The following is a 20,197-nucleotide window of genomic DNA, read 5'->3' as shown; positions in this document are numbered from 1 at the left end:
GAAAGAGTAGTGCAGTTGCAGACTACTAAAGAACATACAAAATGACCCTGCATTTCTTTCGGTTTAATTGAACTCTTAGCCTGACTCTGAATTTCACCTCAGGTGTGCAACCATTAGCTTATACTCCTTATGGTTAACCTTCAACTCTTCTATCTTGGTAGCATGTACAGTACAGTACTGGAGACTGACTCCTAGTCTTGTATTAATCTTTGCTTTCTCAAGCAAGGTGTAAGAAATAGAAATAATTTAACCACAACCTGACTTCATACATCACAAAGCAAACCAAAAGAAAATCCACCTGAGTGTATGCGTTTAAAAAAAAAAAAATGCTCTGTGGCAACTCTACCATATAGTCTTCTCTAACCACTATTGCTAAAACTCTCATCTTACACTACTACAAACAGAAGGAAAATAAGGAAGCAATACTGATCAACTTGATATGTGTTTTGTCTTTTTTTTTCATTTTTCTTTGCACGCAACTGATTTATCATTTATTATGAAATATTTTGAAGCTGACCATCCATGGGCAGGGTTTGTAGTTTACATTCGGATTAACTATGCCACCAAAAAGTATAGTTTAAACTGTAGGAAAGCATACAACTAAAAACAACCATGGGAACTGTACAGGAAAATACGTATGATCAGTAAATTGATAACATTAGATTTTAGTTATGGCATGTGTATGGAAGACTGTCTTACCTTCTCCATGTATTGTGAGCAATTTGACTCTTGCAATAAATTTGAAGCTTCTTGTTTATAATACTCCCCTGTTTCATTCAGAAAAGGACACTCAAAAATATCCTGATAAAACTAAAAGGGAGATTTTTTTAAAAGGATAAATAATGCATGTACTAGATTAACATTCAAAATTAAAAACATAAATCAGAAATGTGTATCTACCTTTAGGGGGAATTTTTTCTTATACTGTTCAACATGAACAAAGGAGTTAATAACCCCATGGATTACTTTCTGGTTTGGGTCTTCTCCACAGCGATCACTGAAATAGGCAAAGCAAACATTAATGAGAATGTAGGTACCTAACGTAACTCATCTGATAGCTGAATGAAATGAAATTGGAAGAAAACATATCCCAGTAAATTCCTCTGCTTAAACTGGCAAAATTCAAAAGATTAATCTTAAAATAAAGAATGCATTATTCTTTCTCTCCTATACATTTAAACTGTTGAGATAGCAATCAATAAACTATTCAAAAGCATGTGCAGGTCATCAAATTTCCAAGTGTTTGCTAAGGATATAAGTATTCCAAATTACACACTCTAAGCAAGTACTTTAAAAGTTACAGTAAGTTTCATCTTGTATTAAACAAAATACTTTCACACTCCTGCCCCTGCCAAAATAAAACAATTTTTGCTGACATTACACCAAGAAGCACACTATTTTCTTTTCTGAATATCTACTATTCAACATGTAGATGTCAAGTGGAACAAAAAATGTACTTGGCACATCATCACAATTTTTAATCATACATTGGAAAAGGAAAACCTTATGTTTTCCAGTCAAGTTCTTGGCTACAAATGAGCAAGTTCAAGTGAAGAAAATATTATCTTTAGTCCCATTCAGTTGAAAACAAAAGTAATTAAAACAAGTGTCTTGCATACTAAAAAGATTAGTGTTCACTCCTTTGCAAAGACTGGAAATAACAGACCCACACTCAGAGCAGCAGAGACTTTCTCAAAACACACACTGTTCTACAGAAGACTACCTGTTGCATATACTTTACAAAAAAGTAAAAAGTATTCCTTAGCTCCTAAAGTGCTACATAGGACCAAAACAGGAATTATAAGAGTGTATTTACATTTAAGCTTCAGCAGTTATAATTGCAAAGGTTTTCCTTTTTAAAATACATAGGTACGCATATATACACATATAGAGAAGAAGAACTTTTACTTTACCCAGACTGCACTGAAAAAACAAAAACAAGTTCTCTATACGAAACCTATGTTGGTATAGGAGAGTCATTGACATAAGTGATTTAAAAAAAAAAACAACAAAAAAGCAAGCCAGCAAAAAACTTCAAACCCAAACATTACCATATACTCATCTAGGCTAGGGTGGAACGGAGAAGAAATAATTCTGCTAATTTCATTCATTTTGGTTTGGAATTGATAAAAACTCCAGAGGATACCCATGAGCTATGGAGGTTTACCAGAGCAGCCACACCAGCAGTCATATTATTACATACATGAGATCATATTCCTATGTTCATGACACTGTTAATTACATGTATTGCTTTTAAATATTACTGTGTCCTAAAATCTAAAAACTTAACCTCACAATGGGTGGAAAGAACTGGCTCTCTAACAGATTATGAGCAGTCACCATATGGTTTATGCAGCTTGGTCACCCATTACAAAAGAGCTGACCTAATGGATAACTGCTCCAGCAGGGACACTGATTTTTTTTTTCCCCCCAGGGTGCCAGTAAGGTTTCCTCTGGTTCCAGTAGTTGAACCAATGGAATAAATCTGGGTTTGAGTACATGTAAACATATCTGGTTGCACAATGTCAGAGACAGCAGCATGTGACAGAATGGAAGAGGTGCAACATGAGACCAGGGTCTGGACCCAGCCTCATCCCAGAGCGCCCAGGACCACAGCAGGCTGCAGGACACATGCAGCTTGTGAACACAGCAGCATGTCATAGAGCGCAGGAAGCTGCATTGCTGAAAGTGAAGCATATTACAGAGCAGGGCTCTGTCAAGTGACAGCCCAGTCTGCTTCTAGCACGCAGGGTTCTGGACATGGGAAAATAATGACAACACAAGAAGCACTGCTGACATTACAGACTCAGCTCCCCTCTCCTCAGTTCACAGGCCACTTCAGACCTTAGCCCATACAGATGTGGGAGGAGAGGGGGCAGCAAAGGCCAGGCCCAGGGGATCTGAAGGTCAACGTATTGGGAAAAAGCTGTAAAAGCTCAGGAGGCAGATGCTCCATGGAAAAGCCGCAATAGAGGACACAAGCTTTTGGAGCAGAGTCAGCATGAAGGCAATAGATGAAAAGGAACACAACATGGAACTGGCTTTGCCTGCCTTTTGGGCACCTGGTAGTACACAACAGTGAGAAAGAATTTAAATCCACTTCTGAATACAGAGGTAGTGAGGACGCGATTGCCAATCAAATGACAACTTTGGAACAACTGCCAGGATCATGTAAGTTAGTTTAGTGGTTTGGTTTGGTTTTTTTACAGATGCCCACACTGCCCATTTTTTCCCCCCCATACTCACAGAATTTATGTAGCTTAATATAGGTTTGCTCAGTGGGTGAATGTAATACATTTACAGCAAAGTTGTCTCAAAATTTATTGACAGAACTCTGTTTTGAACTTCATCATGAACCTATCTGAAAAGCTACACTATTTCCAAGATAAATAGCATGTGTCACAAAGCTATCATTCTTTCCACTTCGGCAGCATCTTCAGGTTTTTATTTACAACTTCCAAGAATTTGTAACACAAATTAGCTAGTTTCAAAAAAAATCTGACAGAAGTTTCAAGGATGATTTTCACTTAAGTTGTAGTAATAAGAGTATCCATCAAACTAAAATGACTGGAATTGGTGATGCCACCAAGGTGGAAGTTTATTACATGTGTATTTTCCTTCTTGGCAGTAGTCAGCAAGCAATACAGATGCATACAGCTACAGAGCAGCTGCCACACAGCTTGAAGCAGCAATGTCACAGGACATCTGGGAGGACAGAAGGGAACGATGATGTTTGGACAAAAAGATAAAGCACTAGAAACACAAGTTTGAATAATTCTGCTGAGGATGAGATTTTAGAACTTTTGCATTTTCAAAAGAAATGTAGAAAACTACAAAACAAACATAAGCTCAAGGAGGTTGTGCTGTTTTATACTAACTCTATCTTGTTCCTATCTTAAGACTAAAGCTAACAGTGAAAGTTCAACTTGTACTGTACACTGTACTTTTATAGCCCTATAGAACATATTTAAGGTTTAAGCTACAATAATAAATACTGTGTTCATTAAAAAAGATCCCACCATTCAGAAGAAGTGCTCTGCTGTGTCAGATCAATGGCCTATCGAGACCAAGTACAGAATTCATTGTGAACCAGAAGAGTCTGTTTCAAACACTTTTAAAAAGGTTATTAACTTGAAATAGTTTTCCTTTCAAACAAACGCTATAAACAATGGATCAACTTAGACAGGAATAGGTTCAGTTAGTTAGAAAGTGTTAGTTCTCTTCAGCAGAGCAGCCTCTCCTGGTTAGTCTGTACTAATCACACTGTCATTTGAGATAGCACCTGAATAATTTCCAAATTATTTCTGTTTAAGAATTTCATAGATGAATTTTCTCACAATTCAAGATCTTGTCGGCTTCCTGTTGTGTTGAAACAAAAATGTGTAAGTTGATATTCAGCTTGCCTTGTTGGAGGAGTGCTTGGGCTAGAGGGAGGGGGAAGAAAGTGTGTTATATTCAGAACTCTATATTAAGAGGAGTGCAGTCAGACAAGACAGGCTTAAGTGATTTAACAATTCCCTGCTGCTCAAGGGGGCTAATCCTGCTCCCTTTTGCTCCATCACAGGCCTCCCTATCTCTCTTGCGTTGCTTTAGCACTCATCTCATTCTTTGCTGAACTGACTCATCATGCCAATCTGGACAAATATTAGCCAAGATGGTCTTCTGTCATATAAGCGGTTGGGTTGATTCTGTAAGGGACTTAGATGAGCACCAAACTGAGCACAAGAGAGGTAGTAGAGCACAGCCTTCTCCTTTTTGGCATCAGCAGACTCTTAGATCAGTTTAGCCATCTTGTTCAGCTGAAGCACAAGTCACTACTTGTATTTCTTTATTTTCATGTACCAAAAAAGTCTGTTAATGTACAGTGTATTGCACAAGTTTATAGTGTCTAAAAAGTCAATGTGCTCAAGATTTTAGTCAGAAGACTCTTTATAATTCCAGTTAAATACATGGATAAAATAAAACCCGAAAGCAAAATTTGTGGCTCTGCTCCCCTACATCTTTTCCACTATGGTAATAAATGCACTTTTATATGCTAACAGTTGACTGTTGTATAATATTGTTGTATAATAAGCAAAATCTTCTGGTTACAACAAGTTCCACTGTCCCATCTACCTAAATTTTTTTTGTAAAATATTTTACTAAATTGAACCATGTACACATTTAAGTACTACATTTAAGAAGGCATCTAATTTAGAAGTTTCTAAGTATATACATGTATTAGTAATTATATTAATTTTTTTTTAGGTACTAATCTTTCAATGCATCTTCTTGGATCTCTGGTATATGTAGTTATATCCATTTCCCCAAAAACCTTGTTTAATCCCTAAATTGCTGAACTCAATGTTAAAAGGCATTTAACAGCCATTTGCAGCAAAGCCTTTAAAATTGCTTCTTACAAACTGTATTAACCACTAGAATTACAGCAAAGAGCAACAAGTCTGTATTAACATGCAAAGGCCATCCTCAGAATACCCACAGTAAGCTCTATGTTTCATGATACCAGGAAGAACAGCTATAATAAAAAGTTCTCCCTTATATAGTTCTTTACATGATATGCAGATCACAAAGCGGCTGGAACAAACTTAATACGAATTGTTAGACATATATTTCGAGAAACAGAGAATTAACTTCTTTAAGATCACACAGAAGAATCCTTAACAAGGGGGGGGGGGGGAGGTAGAAAATCCAAACCCAACCATTACAGACAATGACTCAAGTTTTATTTGAAGCTTTCCAAATGTTTTAATAACAAATAACAGCAACTTGTTAGTCTCAAGATCTAATGCCCCATGGAGCCAGTGACAGTCATGATCTAAATACCCTTGTGAGGTCTGCATTCAGCCACAAGGTAAATAGATAGCATTACTTTTAAGTGGCACCAGAAGTTCATTGAAAAAGGTTTTAACAAAATTTCCACTCCCACCCACCAGTGAAATACACTGAGTCTTCAACGTCACTGACACTGATGTAATGCAGCAGAATTTCCTTCACCGTGAAATACAGAATCTTCATTTAGTAAAAATAAATTGTTATAGTAAACATATGGATAAAGCAGTATTAGCTCTAGTTACAAAAAAGCATGACTCATCACCTGAAAGCAAATAAATACTTCCTGGCTTCAGAAGTACCATCTGAGAGGGACATCATGTCAGTTACTTAGCTGTCAAGAATTTAATTCAGGAAGAAAAAAGAAAATTATTCTGACCAAGTGCATGTCCAAGGCATCTCAATCAGCCAAATTAACTCACTCTGAGTTTACCTACACTAGCATGGTCACCCGAGTCAGGCACAAAACACATAAAAACCCCAGTCATTTGGCAACTCCAGATCTAACAGCAGTAAAAGTGTAGAAACTGATGGAACTTATTACTACACACGAAGTCTGTAGTGTATTTAAAAATTTCTGTTTATTAATAAATAAAAAGATCCTTTAGGAGTTAAATGGTATCAAGGTTTTAAATTGAAACTTAAAAAGCCTCAAGACCAGGTCTTTGTTAAAAAGTAACAAAAGTATTCAGAAATAAAAATAATAAATTCCCTGAAAGTGCACAAAAAACAACCTATTTCCATTTCAGTCAAGTGAAGTACCAAGAATGCTAGGTGAAGTCACTCATCTGAACAACAGAAACCCAGGAGTTTGGAAAAAAAAGTCTTCCTGGCAGATAAGCAAGAATTGTTTTGGGTCCCATGCAAAGCGACACAGCTTTTCTGGCTTCAGCAAATCTTTGCCTGAGTCCTGGTCCTTAAGTTTACTGACAGAAGCCATAAGCAGTCAGCATCAGGTGGAGAAAAAGGCAAAAGGCTTCCTATGGGACCTGGAGAATTATTCTAACTACTCCTCAATCCCACTGATAGAAAGGGTTGCTGAAATAAAAAAGATCATCACCCTCAGGTTACAGTGAATTAACTACTTTCTTTAGAGTCTTTCTCTACACTTGTAAACCACAAATGTGTAGTGACAATGAGAAAAGCTGATATAACATAATCATCAGGTAAGCAGCTACCTTAAAAAAAGAACAAAAAACAAACAAACAAAAAACCACAAAACAACACCACCACCAAACAAACAAAACCAAACCAAAAAAAAAAACAACAACAAAACCAAAACCCAAACCAAACCAAACCAAACCATAGAATGATTAAGGTTGGAAGAGACCTTTAAGATCATCAAGTCCAACCGTCAAGCTAACACCACCATGCCCACTTAAACCATGTCCTGGAGTGCCATATCCACGCACTTCTTCAACACCTCCAGGGATGGTGACTCCACCACCTCCCTGGGCAGCCTGTTCCAGTGCTTGACCCCTCTTGCAATACAGTAATTTATCCAAATATCCAATTTAAACCTCCCCTGGCACAACTTGAGGCTATTTCCCTTTGTCTTGTCACTAGTTACATGGAAGAAGAGACCAACACTCACCACTCTACAACCTCCTTTCAGTAGTCGTAGAGAGCAGTAAGGTCTCCCCTCAGTCTCCTCTTCTCTAAACTAAACAATCCCAACTCCCTCAGCCGGTCCTCATAATTCTTGTTCTCCAGATCCCTCACCAGCTTTCTTGCTCTTCTCTGGACAAGCTCCAGTGTCTCAATGTCCATCTTATAGTAAGGGGTCCAAAACTGAACACAGTATTCAAGGTGCAGCCTCACCAGTGCTGACTACAGGGGCACAATCACTTCCCTACTCCTGTTGGTCACATTATTTTTGATACAAGCCAGGATGCCATTGGCCTTCTTGACTGCGAGGGCACATTGCTGGCTCATGTTCAGTCACTGTCAACCACTACTTTGCCTGGCAGCTCTCCAGCCACTCGTCCCCAGGCCTGTAGCGCTGCATGAGGTTATTGTGATTGAAGTGCAGGACCCGGCCCTTGGCCTTGTTGAAGCTCATACAGTTGGCCTCAGCCCACTGATTCAGCCTATCCAGGTCCCTCTGAAGACCCTTCCTACCCTCAGGCAGACCAACACTCCCTCCCAACTTAGTGTCATCTGCAAACTTACTGAGGGAGCACTCAATCCCCTCATTCAGATCATTGATAAAGATGTTAAACAGAACCGACCCCAGCACTGAGCCCTGGGGAACACCGCTTGTGACTGGCTGCCAACTGGATTTAGTTCCATTCACCACAACTCTCTGTGCTTGGCTGTCCAGACAGTTTTTAATCCAGCGAAGAGTAAACCTGTGTTGGTCAAAGTCCCCAGACTTTTCCAAGTAAAAGAGTGCAATACCCCCACACACTGTGCAAAAGCAAAATAAATTAATAAAATACTCACTTTTTTATTTCTCGGAGGAGCATTCGAATAAGGATGGCCTGCAGTGGCTCAATCATTAATTTTCTCCACATATCAAGAGCTAGCTGTCAGGACAAAACACAAGATTACATCAGTTAAAAAAAAATATGATAATAAATCCCAAAGGAATACCAAAGGTGCCACAATTCTCCATTTTATATTTGTCTTAAATTAAATTTAAATCGTCTTCATATTAGGGATAGGTCACCCTATTACTTATATATCATTAGAGGAATCAGTCAAATGACTGACGTATCTCAAACTCTTGTGGGCGAAGTAATTGCTCCCAAAACATACCATTTTTGAAAACACAACTGCAATTGTTCAAATGAGTTTTTACATGTAAGTCAAAATTAGCTCAGGGCTACATAGCATCATTGCAAACTCAGAAGTCGGAAATCGGTGATAGGAGCTTCAACAAAGACAAGCAATAATCTTCACTGTGCATTCATAACATATGGACAGAAAAAAAATAATCTCTTGCAAGCACTGGCAAACTATTTGCATTACCTGATCTCATCCTGTATTTTTCCTAGTACAACGATTACTGAATGTCTGGAACACTTATTGGGATGATAAACTGTTTGAAGCCATGCCCATACACATCACATACACATCTCTGGTCTCCTGTGTGTACATACCCCAGAAGAACTCAGCAAGCAAGTACTCGTTTAAGATTATTGAAAAGCTCCCGAAGTTTCATTAGCACACAGGAGTGATGCTGAGACAAAAACTTTAGTACACAGAGAGTACAGTTGTGCTTCTACAGATACTGGGCATTATTTCTACAACTTCATGCTGAGACTGATGAGAACTACATACTCAGTAAGCATGTTTGCTCTTGGGTAGATGAAGGACAGATTGTCTCGGTCATCTAAAAAGGGGTAACCATAATCCCTTCCATTCTAAACTGATGAACAGCTGAAGTAGACTTTTGTCAAAGCCCCTAGTGTCAACTAAAGAATAAAGACAGAATCCTAAAAAGAAACCAGGACAAAGGAGAAATGCTTTCAAAACAAAGACTTAATAAACTTGGCATGTGCCTTGTAGGTCAAGAAACGTGAGCTACTTTTATTTATGGGGCAGTGAATTCACGAAAAACAGTGCTGCAATTTAATGCATTAAACTGCTTGAGTATAGGACTCAAGTCTCCACTCCTTTTCAGGACAAAGGAGTAACTGCCATAAACTCATTTTATTCCCGTCACAAACTTTACTGCCTCAAGATCCAAAATTTACTTGCCACTACTACAGAATACAAAGACAGTATTTGGTAAAGAGAAATGAAGGAGTCTTAGGGAGTGAGATAATGAAAAACTCATTAGTAGAATTCTAGACATCATCCAAACATCTTCATCAAAAACCAAAGGCTGTCAGCTGCAGTTTAAGAATCTTGACCTTCCCCACAACCTGCCCAGTTGATGAGCTAGGAATGTGTCATCCTAGGAACAACTGCTGGGGAGCTTGAAGAAAAGTGTACATCTTTATCCTTCTAAACCACTTGTGAATCCACAAATATGAGGAAAATGGAATACTCAAAAAAAGCTGAAGTATCGGGTCTGCTGTTTGCTCTTCTTTGGTAAACATATCCTAGGGCAGAAAGCTACGGACAAAAGTTGCCACTACAATTCTTTAGGTGACACCTCAGAAGGGAGTAGCATACTGAAACAGGGGCAGAATTCATTACTACATCAGCCTCACCCAGCCCCAGGAACAGGCCCAGACTTACTTCCAGCCCCCAGAGCAGCTGAACTAACAGTCATTCGCACCGAGCTAAGGACCACCTCAAACAGTCGTGAGAACAGACTTGGCTAAACCTCAGTTGAAGAAATAAAGAAGTAACATTTACGCCATTTGGAAGATACCACAAACAGTGCAGCACTTCCAAACTCCGATAAGCCAGTCACTGGCTCACTCAGAGGTCACTGATAGGCAAACTTCGGAGACAGTACAGCTAGACAAGAGAAGAATTTCCTTTCCTGAATTGCCTTGACTTCAAGTATATCATGTTTCTGGTGGTTTTTTTAGCCCATTCCTAACCTGTCAGAGGACTAACATTTTCAACTGGCAGTGTCATCTTCATCAGCTGGGTCAGAAGCACAGAAGATGCTTCTTCATATATCAGTCTCTCCTTACTTGCAACTAAAGGCGGAGATCCCCTGCTCGAAACAATGAATTCAAAGAGCTGGGACAGTAACCACTGACAGGTCAAGTTCTTACATTAAGGGGAAGAAAAAAAAAAAAAGAAAAAAAAAAGCTTTTTCTCTAGCTTTCCAAACCAAGAGAAAAGAAGTGTTCACTTCCCTTTTAGAGAAAAAGGCAAATGTAGAGAGGAAAGGAAAAAAACAATACACCACTACAGATAATGACAGAATAAAATGAACTCTCCAGCTCACAGTGTGTACATGTACAGGCACAAAGCAAATGGATACACGGACATGCATTCAAAAAAAGCTTTTACTCAACTGTATTCAGGATGGTGGGTTTGTTCTGATTCAGACTGAAAAGGTGTTTTCAAAATCTTCTTAAAAGACATGCTGAAACACTTTGTTTTGTTTTACTGTAAAATTGTCTTTTCATTTTACTTTCTTGTATTTCATGGTAAGAGTAGCCATGAAGTGACAGAAACTATTTATACTTCACTTCTCCATAGCTAAAGTGCACAAGATCATATCTTGGAACCTAGTCCTACTGCTGACAACTTTGCTTCATTTTGTAGGTATTTAAAAATTACTTTTAGTCTCTCCAACTTACATTAGTAACCGCATCAACACCCTCATGCCTGCCCCAAATTATCTTTTTTTAAAGATAAGCCCTCCCCACATGATACTTTTGTGCACAGAATGTCTAATTTCTCTTTCAAAATCTCTATCCAAGTTGCTACAAGAGAAGTACAAAACAGCTTGCATTAGAAAATAAGATGTACAGTATCGCACAAGGCTAATCTCAAAAAAGCTGTCACTCTGTGACATCAAGTAGAAGACCAAAAGTAGTGTTTCAATGATTTCCAAAAAGAAAAGTACTACTTCTTCAAAATATTTTCTAGATAGTAGTGTCACTTAACAAATCAAAGCATTTTTTGCAGTGGCATCTATTATCACATTTTAAACTGAAGTTCTCCAACAGTTCTCCCTCCTCCACTTCACTATTATTCTACATCAAAACTGTAGTCTTACTTTACAAAAGGTTCAGTGCTTACATCTTCCACCATATTTAACTATTCAGATCCCGTGACACAGAAAAGTCAGAATTTAAAAGGACAAAGTTGAGCATGTGACACTTCTGAAGCCAGTTTAAATCCACTCCAATTTCAGATACCTACCTCTCCTATTTCCATCAACGGTTCATTCACATCCACCCCTCCATAACCATACTGAAGATCAGCTTCAGTCAATTTGTTCTTCTTAATAAATTGTGTGTTGAGGTACCTATAGAAAAAAAGATATTCTAGTCAAAACAGGCAAAAGTTAAGCTATTTTTTAAAATAAATTCGCATTTGTAGAATGTCTTTCACATCACAAGAGATAATCTCTCAATCAATGCCATTGCAATCTGTAGGAAGTTACTGAAATATAAATTACTTCCATTTAAAGACCTTACATCATATTAAAACAGTACAGTGTTAGTAACTGAGATATCAAACAGTAGATTGATACATTGTCAGCATTTGCTTGGTCTGCAATATACTCGCGTAAGAATCCAACTTCTCAACATACACTGCCATATTACTCCTACATGCATATACAAAATAACTGCTGAGCAGTTGACTAGTATCAGAGTGATAGCTGTTTATTTTAATGATAGAAAAATATTCCTGTGTATCAGATAATTTTAAGTAAAATGTATATTCTTATACCTGCACTGTTTATTATTTTGCATTTCTCTCAGAGTAAAACAGAAAAACTGTCAATGTTTACAGGGTCAGTTTTCGTCAGTTATGATCCTTTACTCAGGTCTCGATAACTAACAAACAACTGTATTACGAATCTTAAAGATACGAATTTGCAGAAATTATTTTAATTAACAGTTTTAAAGAAGAAATCCTCTAAATGTTTTTTTATTATTTTAGTGTCTACTAATGTATGCATAGTTTTAATAAAGAACAGAAAACAGTTTCTGCTCAAGACCTGATAAAATGTCCCTCTTAAATATGAGTATTCCCTTAAGAGAAGTACAATAACGTTTTTAAACTGAACCATTCTCCCCTTTCCCAGAGAACTGGGAAAAAATTTCTAACATCCTTCATAAGTACACTTAGCGTATTTGTTCTGTTAATGCTTAAATGAGGTAACTAATTTATTTTTATTAAATTTTGATCGAACTAGCAGTTTTGACATGCCCCATTTCAGACGGCGAAGAGAGCCAGGTTACTGAAGCACTTCAAGATCTTCAGGCTTCAGAGGCTGCTCCAGTCTAGTGGTGTCTGAACACTTTGGGCAGAAAGGCAAATGACAAGGAAAGAACAAAAGGAGAAACACACTATGGAAACCTGTGAACTTGAAAGAATTTAGGACACCACAGAGTCCAATGAAGGAAGACTTGTGATAATGCAGTAGTGACAAACTGGAATACAGCGGCCTAACCTACTTTCAGTCTCCAAAGTCTTACAGAGTACTGTAAACTGCTCTGCTACCATCAACAACCATCATAAATTGTACATGCAAGCCTGTGTAGAAGGGTACAGGCCAACCACTTCATATAAAACTTGTGCGGACATCCAGAATAGCTGGAATACAAGCGTCAAGCAGGCATGCTCCTTCATGATATATCCCACTCCCTTCCATGTGAACAAATCAGCAGCTACCATTCGGCTTTTTCCTGTTATGCTTGCTAAAAAGCAAAACCCTATGCTCTCCTCATTCACACTCTCTCTTCCATCAGTACATGCCTTCTCAGCAAATCCACATTGGGCAACAGATTAACCATAAAACTAATGTAGCCACTAGTAAATAAACAAGTTTAATCTAGATCAGGTACTCCTGCAAAGACCCACCTGATTCAAGCAAAAAGGGGATGGCAAGAAGTAGACAGGCAGAACCACCTGTGGCAAGAGCATCGCCACACTCTGCCTCAAAACCGAAACTAAGTCTGAAATATCACAGCCAGTTTAAGTACCCAAATACAACAGATCTGACAAACGGAAGAGAGTTCAGAGAAAGCTCACTGAAATAGCCAGGGTGCAGAGTACAAGAAATACATACGTAAGATGAAGATAAACTCTTCTCATAGGAGCACAGAGAAAAGGCAAGAAACAATGGACTCAAGTTGCACCATGACAAATAGCAACCAGACATACAGGAAATTTTCTCAGAATGAGAGTGATCAAGCACTAAAACAGGCTGCTAAAAGGCAGCAAAATCTCTGTCCTTGAAGGAGCTCAGGATTTGACTCAACAAAACCTTTAACAACCCAGTTTAAACTTTGAAGCCAGTCCTGCTCTGAGCAGAAGGTTGAAATGGGTGACCTTTAGAAGTTTGTTCACATCTGCTTTTTTTTAAAAGCATGTTTCAATAAAAGCATGCAATGGTGACCGCACAGGAGCTACACCAAAAGCAGCAGAATCACTGTGCTTTATACAAGCAGAATAATTAAACATGTCTAGTAGTATACACGTGCAAGTGCTCAGCACCGGATATTTTCATAATCCAGTACCTGTTCTGACTCACTGTAAAGTACAGATGAAGTATTCATTAGTTTACAGATGTGTAAAATAGGGTTAAAGTAATCTACCACAATTTGAGGATTAGCTAATAAACAAAAGCCACTTTATTACCACAAAGCACCGTAGACACTAAGATTTCATTAATCCAACAGCTCTATCAAAATGATGAAAACTCTCTGAAACTGACCTGGGGCATATCCAGATCCAGCTGTTGCTCTCTTTAAGCAACATTCGTAGACTTCAGCTGCAAATCACTGTAACCATTTCAAAAATTTAACAATGCATTTGCAAAGCTTACCTGTATAAACAGTCCATATAGTCTGCACCTTTGCTATACTCCTCCCAGTATCTGTGATACATAACCAGTACTTGTTCTTCAGCTTCCAGAACTCTCTGTGAAGGAACACAGAGACCCACTAAAATCAGTACAAACATAGCATACATACATAGAAGGTTACAACAGGATTATAATTTTGGAGTAACAATCACGTACTCAAAATAAGGACCACACCTAAACTTTAACAAGTCTAAAAATAACATTGTAGCTATGACCAGAAAACTAACAAATCTTCACACTACAAGGTTTTGGTAAGACAGATACAACACCTCAGGCTGCTTTATTTTGCATTTAAAAATAACTATCTATAAAATGTATTATTTTTAATTTGTCTTTACAGAAGTACTTGAGTAAGCATGGTTCATGTTCTCATATCATACTGGTAGGAAAAACTTGCATAAGTATTCCCTGACACAGATCAATTTTAAATTCATGCAGCCACATACACACTGGAGGAGTTGCCTAACTATAATCACTTAAAATCAGTGTGCCTTACTGGTTAGAAAAGCCCTTATACTTACTAAAAATCCTGAAATAAAACAAGTTTAACAAAGCACAGATAAATGCAAACTTAAACTTAAGTCTTAAGTTCACTAAATCTAGGCCCAAGTATTTTGGAATTTAAGTGAATCATTATCTAAGAAGTTGCTGATGTGCCGAACTTCTCAAAAGACATTCATACTTCAAAGGAATAACTTCAACAATTTAAACTAATTAGTATGATTTGTAAAGAAGGATGTGATCCTAGGAACTCAGTTGTAACTCTCTCTAAAGTATTTAACTTTAAATTCTGGCTCAAGCAGCAAAGAAACCTACACAAAAATAATGTAAAAGACTAAAGCCAGTAGACAAAACACAGTCAAGAGCACTTTCTTCTGCCATATGAATTCAGTGAATGTTTCTTTTTTCAAACATTATTTCAAAAACAAATGGTAGACAGCCAATTTAAATACAGATGTATGCTTTCTGCTACTTCCCACAGCTTCTACTGCACTGGCATCTGCCTGATTATCCTGAGTGAGCTCTCTCAGCTCACCACACAAATAATGAGCTTCTTTGGCAGAGCTGTCTGCCAGTTCAGTGAACTGATATAGTCTACCAAGGTGTCTCTGCAACCAGTGGAACTTCTCATTAAGACACCCAGCCTATCTTGTCAAATGCACAGGTACCTGAACTCAAAAAGAAGCATTAAGCCATTTAGCAGTACTACCCAGAATTTGCAACTCTTCATTTCCTATACAGGCGCCAAAGACAGGCAGACATCTTATTTAAATCCACTTCACTTATTGTAATACAAGGAGACACTGTTCATCCATCCTATGTTCAACATGATGAATCATGATTCTATAGAAACTAGCTGTCTTAGCTGATGAGACAGGCATTACCTTCTATACCTATATAGCTGTGAATTGCCATAATAAAGAATTTTATTACTTCCTTTCCTCTCAAGCATTTTTGTTATTTTAATATCCCACACATTTCAGAAGTCTTCTTTAGTAGAGTACGTACAATCAGTTTCCAAGACACTAGAGTAGAAACTTTTACACTGTAACAGAATACTAATGACAAAATATAGCACATTTGGAAAATAATGACATTTCTGTAACTTGTCTGATTATGAGCATACAACAAAAAAGTACTTTCCAAGCCAGCAAGTATTTTATATAAACCATAACTGCTGGCTTAAAAATAAAGTTCTTTCCTTCGTGCTGCATGAAGACAGATATCTATGTATCTGTCTACATTGTGTTGTGTGACATGTGTTGCATATATTACAGAGAGATAAAGATAGAGATAGGAGACAGATATATTCTGCCTCTGGAACTTCCATCTGTGATTTAGACTCATAAAATCTGCATGCTTTCATACATATAAAATAAACAAAACCCCACCCTAAAGTCAAAAAAGGACAAACAACATCTACACATACATCAGTAACTGTACAGCTTACCTTGTGCAAATGGCGAACATGATTTTCCAGAAAAATTTTAGTCTCAGTATAAAGTCTCTCTCCAAGAGGTTCAGGATAGGCCACACACAAAGCATAAATGTCTCTGGGCTCAGAGTCAAGGCTTGTATCTGCTTAAACAGTGAAAACTTATCAACAAAATTAAAGACTTACAGAACCTTTTTTCTCCCACATGCATTTTAGATTTTATTGGGTTTTGTGGGTTTTTTTGTTTTTTTTTTTTGTTTTTTTTTCCCAGTCAAGCACAAATGATAAAATGGATAATTTTTTTTAATTAGTGTAAGTCCTGATCTGTGAAGAATTTAAGTTTTCAGTGTCAATAATTAATTTTATAGAAGGTGAGGGAATGTTAGAGCTAAGATTCTGGAACTTCTAGAAGCCCAGATCTCTTCTACAAGAAAGCACTACTACTTCAAAGTTAGAGGAATGAGGCAGGCTTCACCACAACAGCACAGGAAAATAATTATGGCAGCTTGTCTGACAAAAGCAGCAAATAAAATCTCTGAATTTACCTAGCCTCTGTGCTCTAGGCTTCAGTTAGGAGTTCAGATGACCATTACTGTTGTAAACAAGTTTCTTAGTTGTAATAAACCTATTTAAGAATGAAAATAGCACCTGCACTCACTCCTGAAAATGCACATCTTTCAAACATGCCTTTCCTTATTTCTAGACAACAGTTGAATTTTCTTGCAAATGAAGAACACTCAATTTAGTATTCTTCCTGAACATGACACACAATTTAATTTCAGCAGATATGCAAACTAACAGCTTAATCATAGAAACGCTTCCACAGGCACCTCACACATTTTCTTGTATCAGTCAAAGAATAAAATCCAACACCAAATTCTACTTGATGGATACTAAGTTTCTCTGGATTTCTACTACCATGAGCCTCAAAAACACATCACAGAGTAGCTTTGCTACAGAAAGGCCACTTTCTTGCTCAATTTCTGCCAACTTATTCATCTGACTATACCTTTCTGTCCAGAATCCAAATTTAAGTGTACTGTTCAAAATGTTGTGAATCTCTCAAAAAGCCAAACTAAACAAACAAAAAACCCAAACAAAAAACTCCTCCTAATCATCAGTGGTATTTTACTCCATAAACTTAAAGCACATTTTTTTCTGTGCTGCTGTCCTCGGAAGATCAGGAAGAAGCCTTTACTGCTAAATTATTTATCTTTAATGGAGAAAGCCATTTGTCCTTCCAGTTAAGCACATAGTTTTGCAGGGTGAGAAAGGTCAAAGGAAGCTGAAGCCAAAGTGCTGCTTAGGGGCCTTCACATCAAAAGCCTTGCGAGATAAACATGCTCCAGTAGTTGCTATTTGAGGGGCATTACCCAGCAATGGGAAATTGAAGCAATTCCAAACTAAGGAAAACAAATAAATAGACCATCAACAAGAAAGTACTGTATCAAAGGACATAAAGGCTCACAAGTACTGTCTCTAGGTTAAAAAAAAAAGTTTAGTTAAGAGCATATATTAACAGAAAGTTTTGAATAGATCTTCTCTAGAAGAACAAAGTAAAGCTTTTGGAAAATTTCTGGGATTGTTGGTCTTCCTCTGTAACAGAATCAACATTCATAGAGCACTTGAGGACTCTCAGTCAGCATCATGATCAAATGAAATTTATTTACTCTTCCTGATCTTTGGGTTGGTTCTTATGTTAAAGATACATATTTTTATGTTTCTGAATCATCACAGGATCCTTGTAAAATGGAAAATTAAAGAAGGGAGAACAAACACGCAGAAAAATGGAAAAAGGCAAGTGGCCATGCTGCATACTTTTAAAATAATTCTATTTGCTGTACAATTACCTTCCTCCCTGGGTACTGTTCATCCTATTCATTTGACTGGTGGAAAACCCAAGACAATAACATGAAGATCCTGATGTTCTACCTGCTCAAAAATGTTCTGCTACTAAAAGGTAATTAACAATGTACAGACAAAACACCACTCTCTAATGAAGTTTGATCAGCCTCTTAATCTAAAGACCACGTTTGAGCCTATTGAAGAGAGTTAGGAGCAAAGTCCTAAAAGTTATGCAAAGCATTCATGATAACCAAATTATTGTAAATAATATCTCAGAGAAACATAACTATCACTCATTTACCAGACAATGAAACAACTCCAGAAACATTTCTTTCTGCAGAGAACCTGAAAGGAAATCTGAAGGTCAAAGGTGGCTCAAGATGACTCACAGTTTAAATCAAGTGACATATGGTCTTTCAAATAATCTTTTCCAAAAAAAAATTAACTCTTACACAGTTGTGATTACCAGCTCATTGCCATTCTAGCATTTCAAGTTTGAGATATAAGCTATATTTAAAGATAATCTGTGCTTAACAACAAAATTACCAGTTACAAAGAAAACACTATATTCAAGACAAACAAGTTCTGAGGAAGTAGTGAGGCAAAAATTAGTTCTAGAAGTGGAATATGTACAGTACAAACCTCCCACCCCTAAAATATTATTAGTATGCATACACCATTTGATTTCAGCTGTCTCAAGCAGCTTCTTAGAATACACTGCTGGTGACTGAAATCAGGATTCTTTGCTTTTGTTTCCACATTATTTTAACTACAGAGAGAATACAAAGATAAGGTGGTACTATATTCAATGAAATAATCTGTATTAATTTCATTAACATATTGTTCAAATAATTTGTCAGCTTTTTATTGTGCTTATTAAGCAGCAATAAAAAGAGAGCTGATATGACACTTCCCTTAAAATCCCTGTAAATGTTTAGAAACAGATTACTCAAATTTAACAGAGAACGAGAAGATGTACGTTTTAAATGCTGCATTTTCCTAAGAGATTTAATTTTTAGTTTCCACTATATATTTAAAACCTGGAAAAAACTTTCACACCAGCTGTACAGAACTACCAGTTTCACCAAGCTGTTGAATGCTCAGTTTGGTTAAAGGTAGCAGAAGTACAAAACAACCAACACTGAAGCTGGAAGTTACAAGTCACACAAGCTCCTCGGGCCATTCAGCCACAGAGAATAAGCCAAAAGACTTTTACCTGTGACAAATTAGGCACCAATAGTGCCACTTTCCAAGAAACATAATTAAGAGACAATAGTAAGTAAGGTCTTAAGAATTACATGCCAAGTGATTTTTCCAAGACTGCTTCCCGAGTCTGCTATTCACAAGCATTCCCCCTTCCTGAAGTTCAGTCAGCCAGAGTAAATCCCAAAAGAGGGACAACAGCAGACTTGTGTACAAGGCCTTCAGATAAGAAGTTCTAAGTGAAACAGTGTGACAAGAGGAATCAATCCAACAGTGCATTAAATTATTATTTTACATTTAAATCTATTGTAGGAGCCTTGTTTCAATGCTTAGAGTTTTAAGCTACAGAAGTTAACCACTTGCTGAAGACTGACATATGCAGTTCTTAAAAACTTAGAAAAAATTACTACAACACAATTTGTCAGCACATAAATGCAGAAATAATTAATTCAAAAAGTCTGTAAATTTTTGAGTAATTTGAACTTGACTCCAAGACAAGGTGAAGAGTCATGCCCCCAAAAATTAAATACAGAGTTTTAAAATGAAAGAGCTCCTTAAAGATTATTGCACCATAGAAAAAGGCTCCACAAGGACTAGGAGCAACTAAATTTCTCTTTTACGTATTTGTACACATGTACACACTCAAAACTCAGGAATAGAGGGGCAGTAACACTGGAGGAACAGGAAAGCTTTTTAAGCTCTTGCTATAGAAATGTCTAATATGGTATTAATCAGTACACTCCACCACCCTCAAATTTAAAGATGAAAACTCTCCATCTTAGGTGTTTCCCCTGGTATACACACAGTTAAGCAGACAAGAAAAACTCATTATAAGAACGGGGGAAATTCAATGCATGTATTTCTGTTGACAGCTATAGCATAAGCTAAGTATTAGAGTGAGTAAAAGCAAGTAAAACTCAGAG

At 37.2% G+C, this 20,197-nt stretch overlaps 1 protein-coding gene across 1 annotated transcript in view; it reads right to left on the bottom strand.

Moving 5' to 3' along the window:
- Positions 1 to 20,197, bottom strand: part of CUL2 (cullin 2) — a 40,467-nt gene that overhangs the window by 19,872 nt on the left and 398 nt on the right. The window contains exons 2-7 of the mRNA XM_010181517.1: positions 16,242 to 16,344; positions 14,252 to 14,346; positions 11,614 to 11,719; positions 8,275 to 8,357; positions 901 to 997; positions 700 to 810 (exon numbers count right to left, since the gene is read on the bottom strand). Of these exons, the coding sequence (XP_010179819.1) occupies positions 700 to 810; positions 901 to 997; positions 8,275 to 8,357; positions 11,614 to 11,719; positions 14,252 to 14,346; positions 16,242 to 16,344 (595 nt within the window). The remainder of the gene's footprint in view (positions 1 to 699; positions 811 to 900; positions 998 to 8,274; positions 8,358 to 11,613; positions 11,720 to 14,251; positions 14,347 to 16,241; positions 16,345 to 20,197) is intronic.

The sequence above is a fragment of the Mesitornis unicolor genome, unplaced genomic scaffold, assembly GCF_000695765.1.
Source record: "Mesitornis unicolor isolate BGI_N332 unplaced genomic scaffold, ASM69576v1 scaffold28353, whole genome shotgun sequence".
Taxonomy (NCBI): Eukaryota; Metazoa; Chordata; class Aves; order Mesitornithiformes; family Mesitornithidae; genus Mesitornis; species Mesitornis unicolor.
The sequence above is the reverse complement of the archived record's forward strand: the minus strand, read 5'-3'. Positions and strand labels throughout refer to the sequence as shown.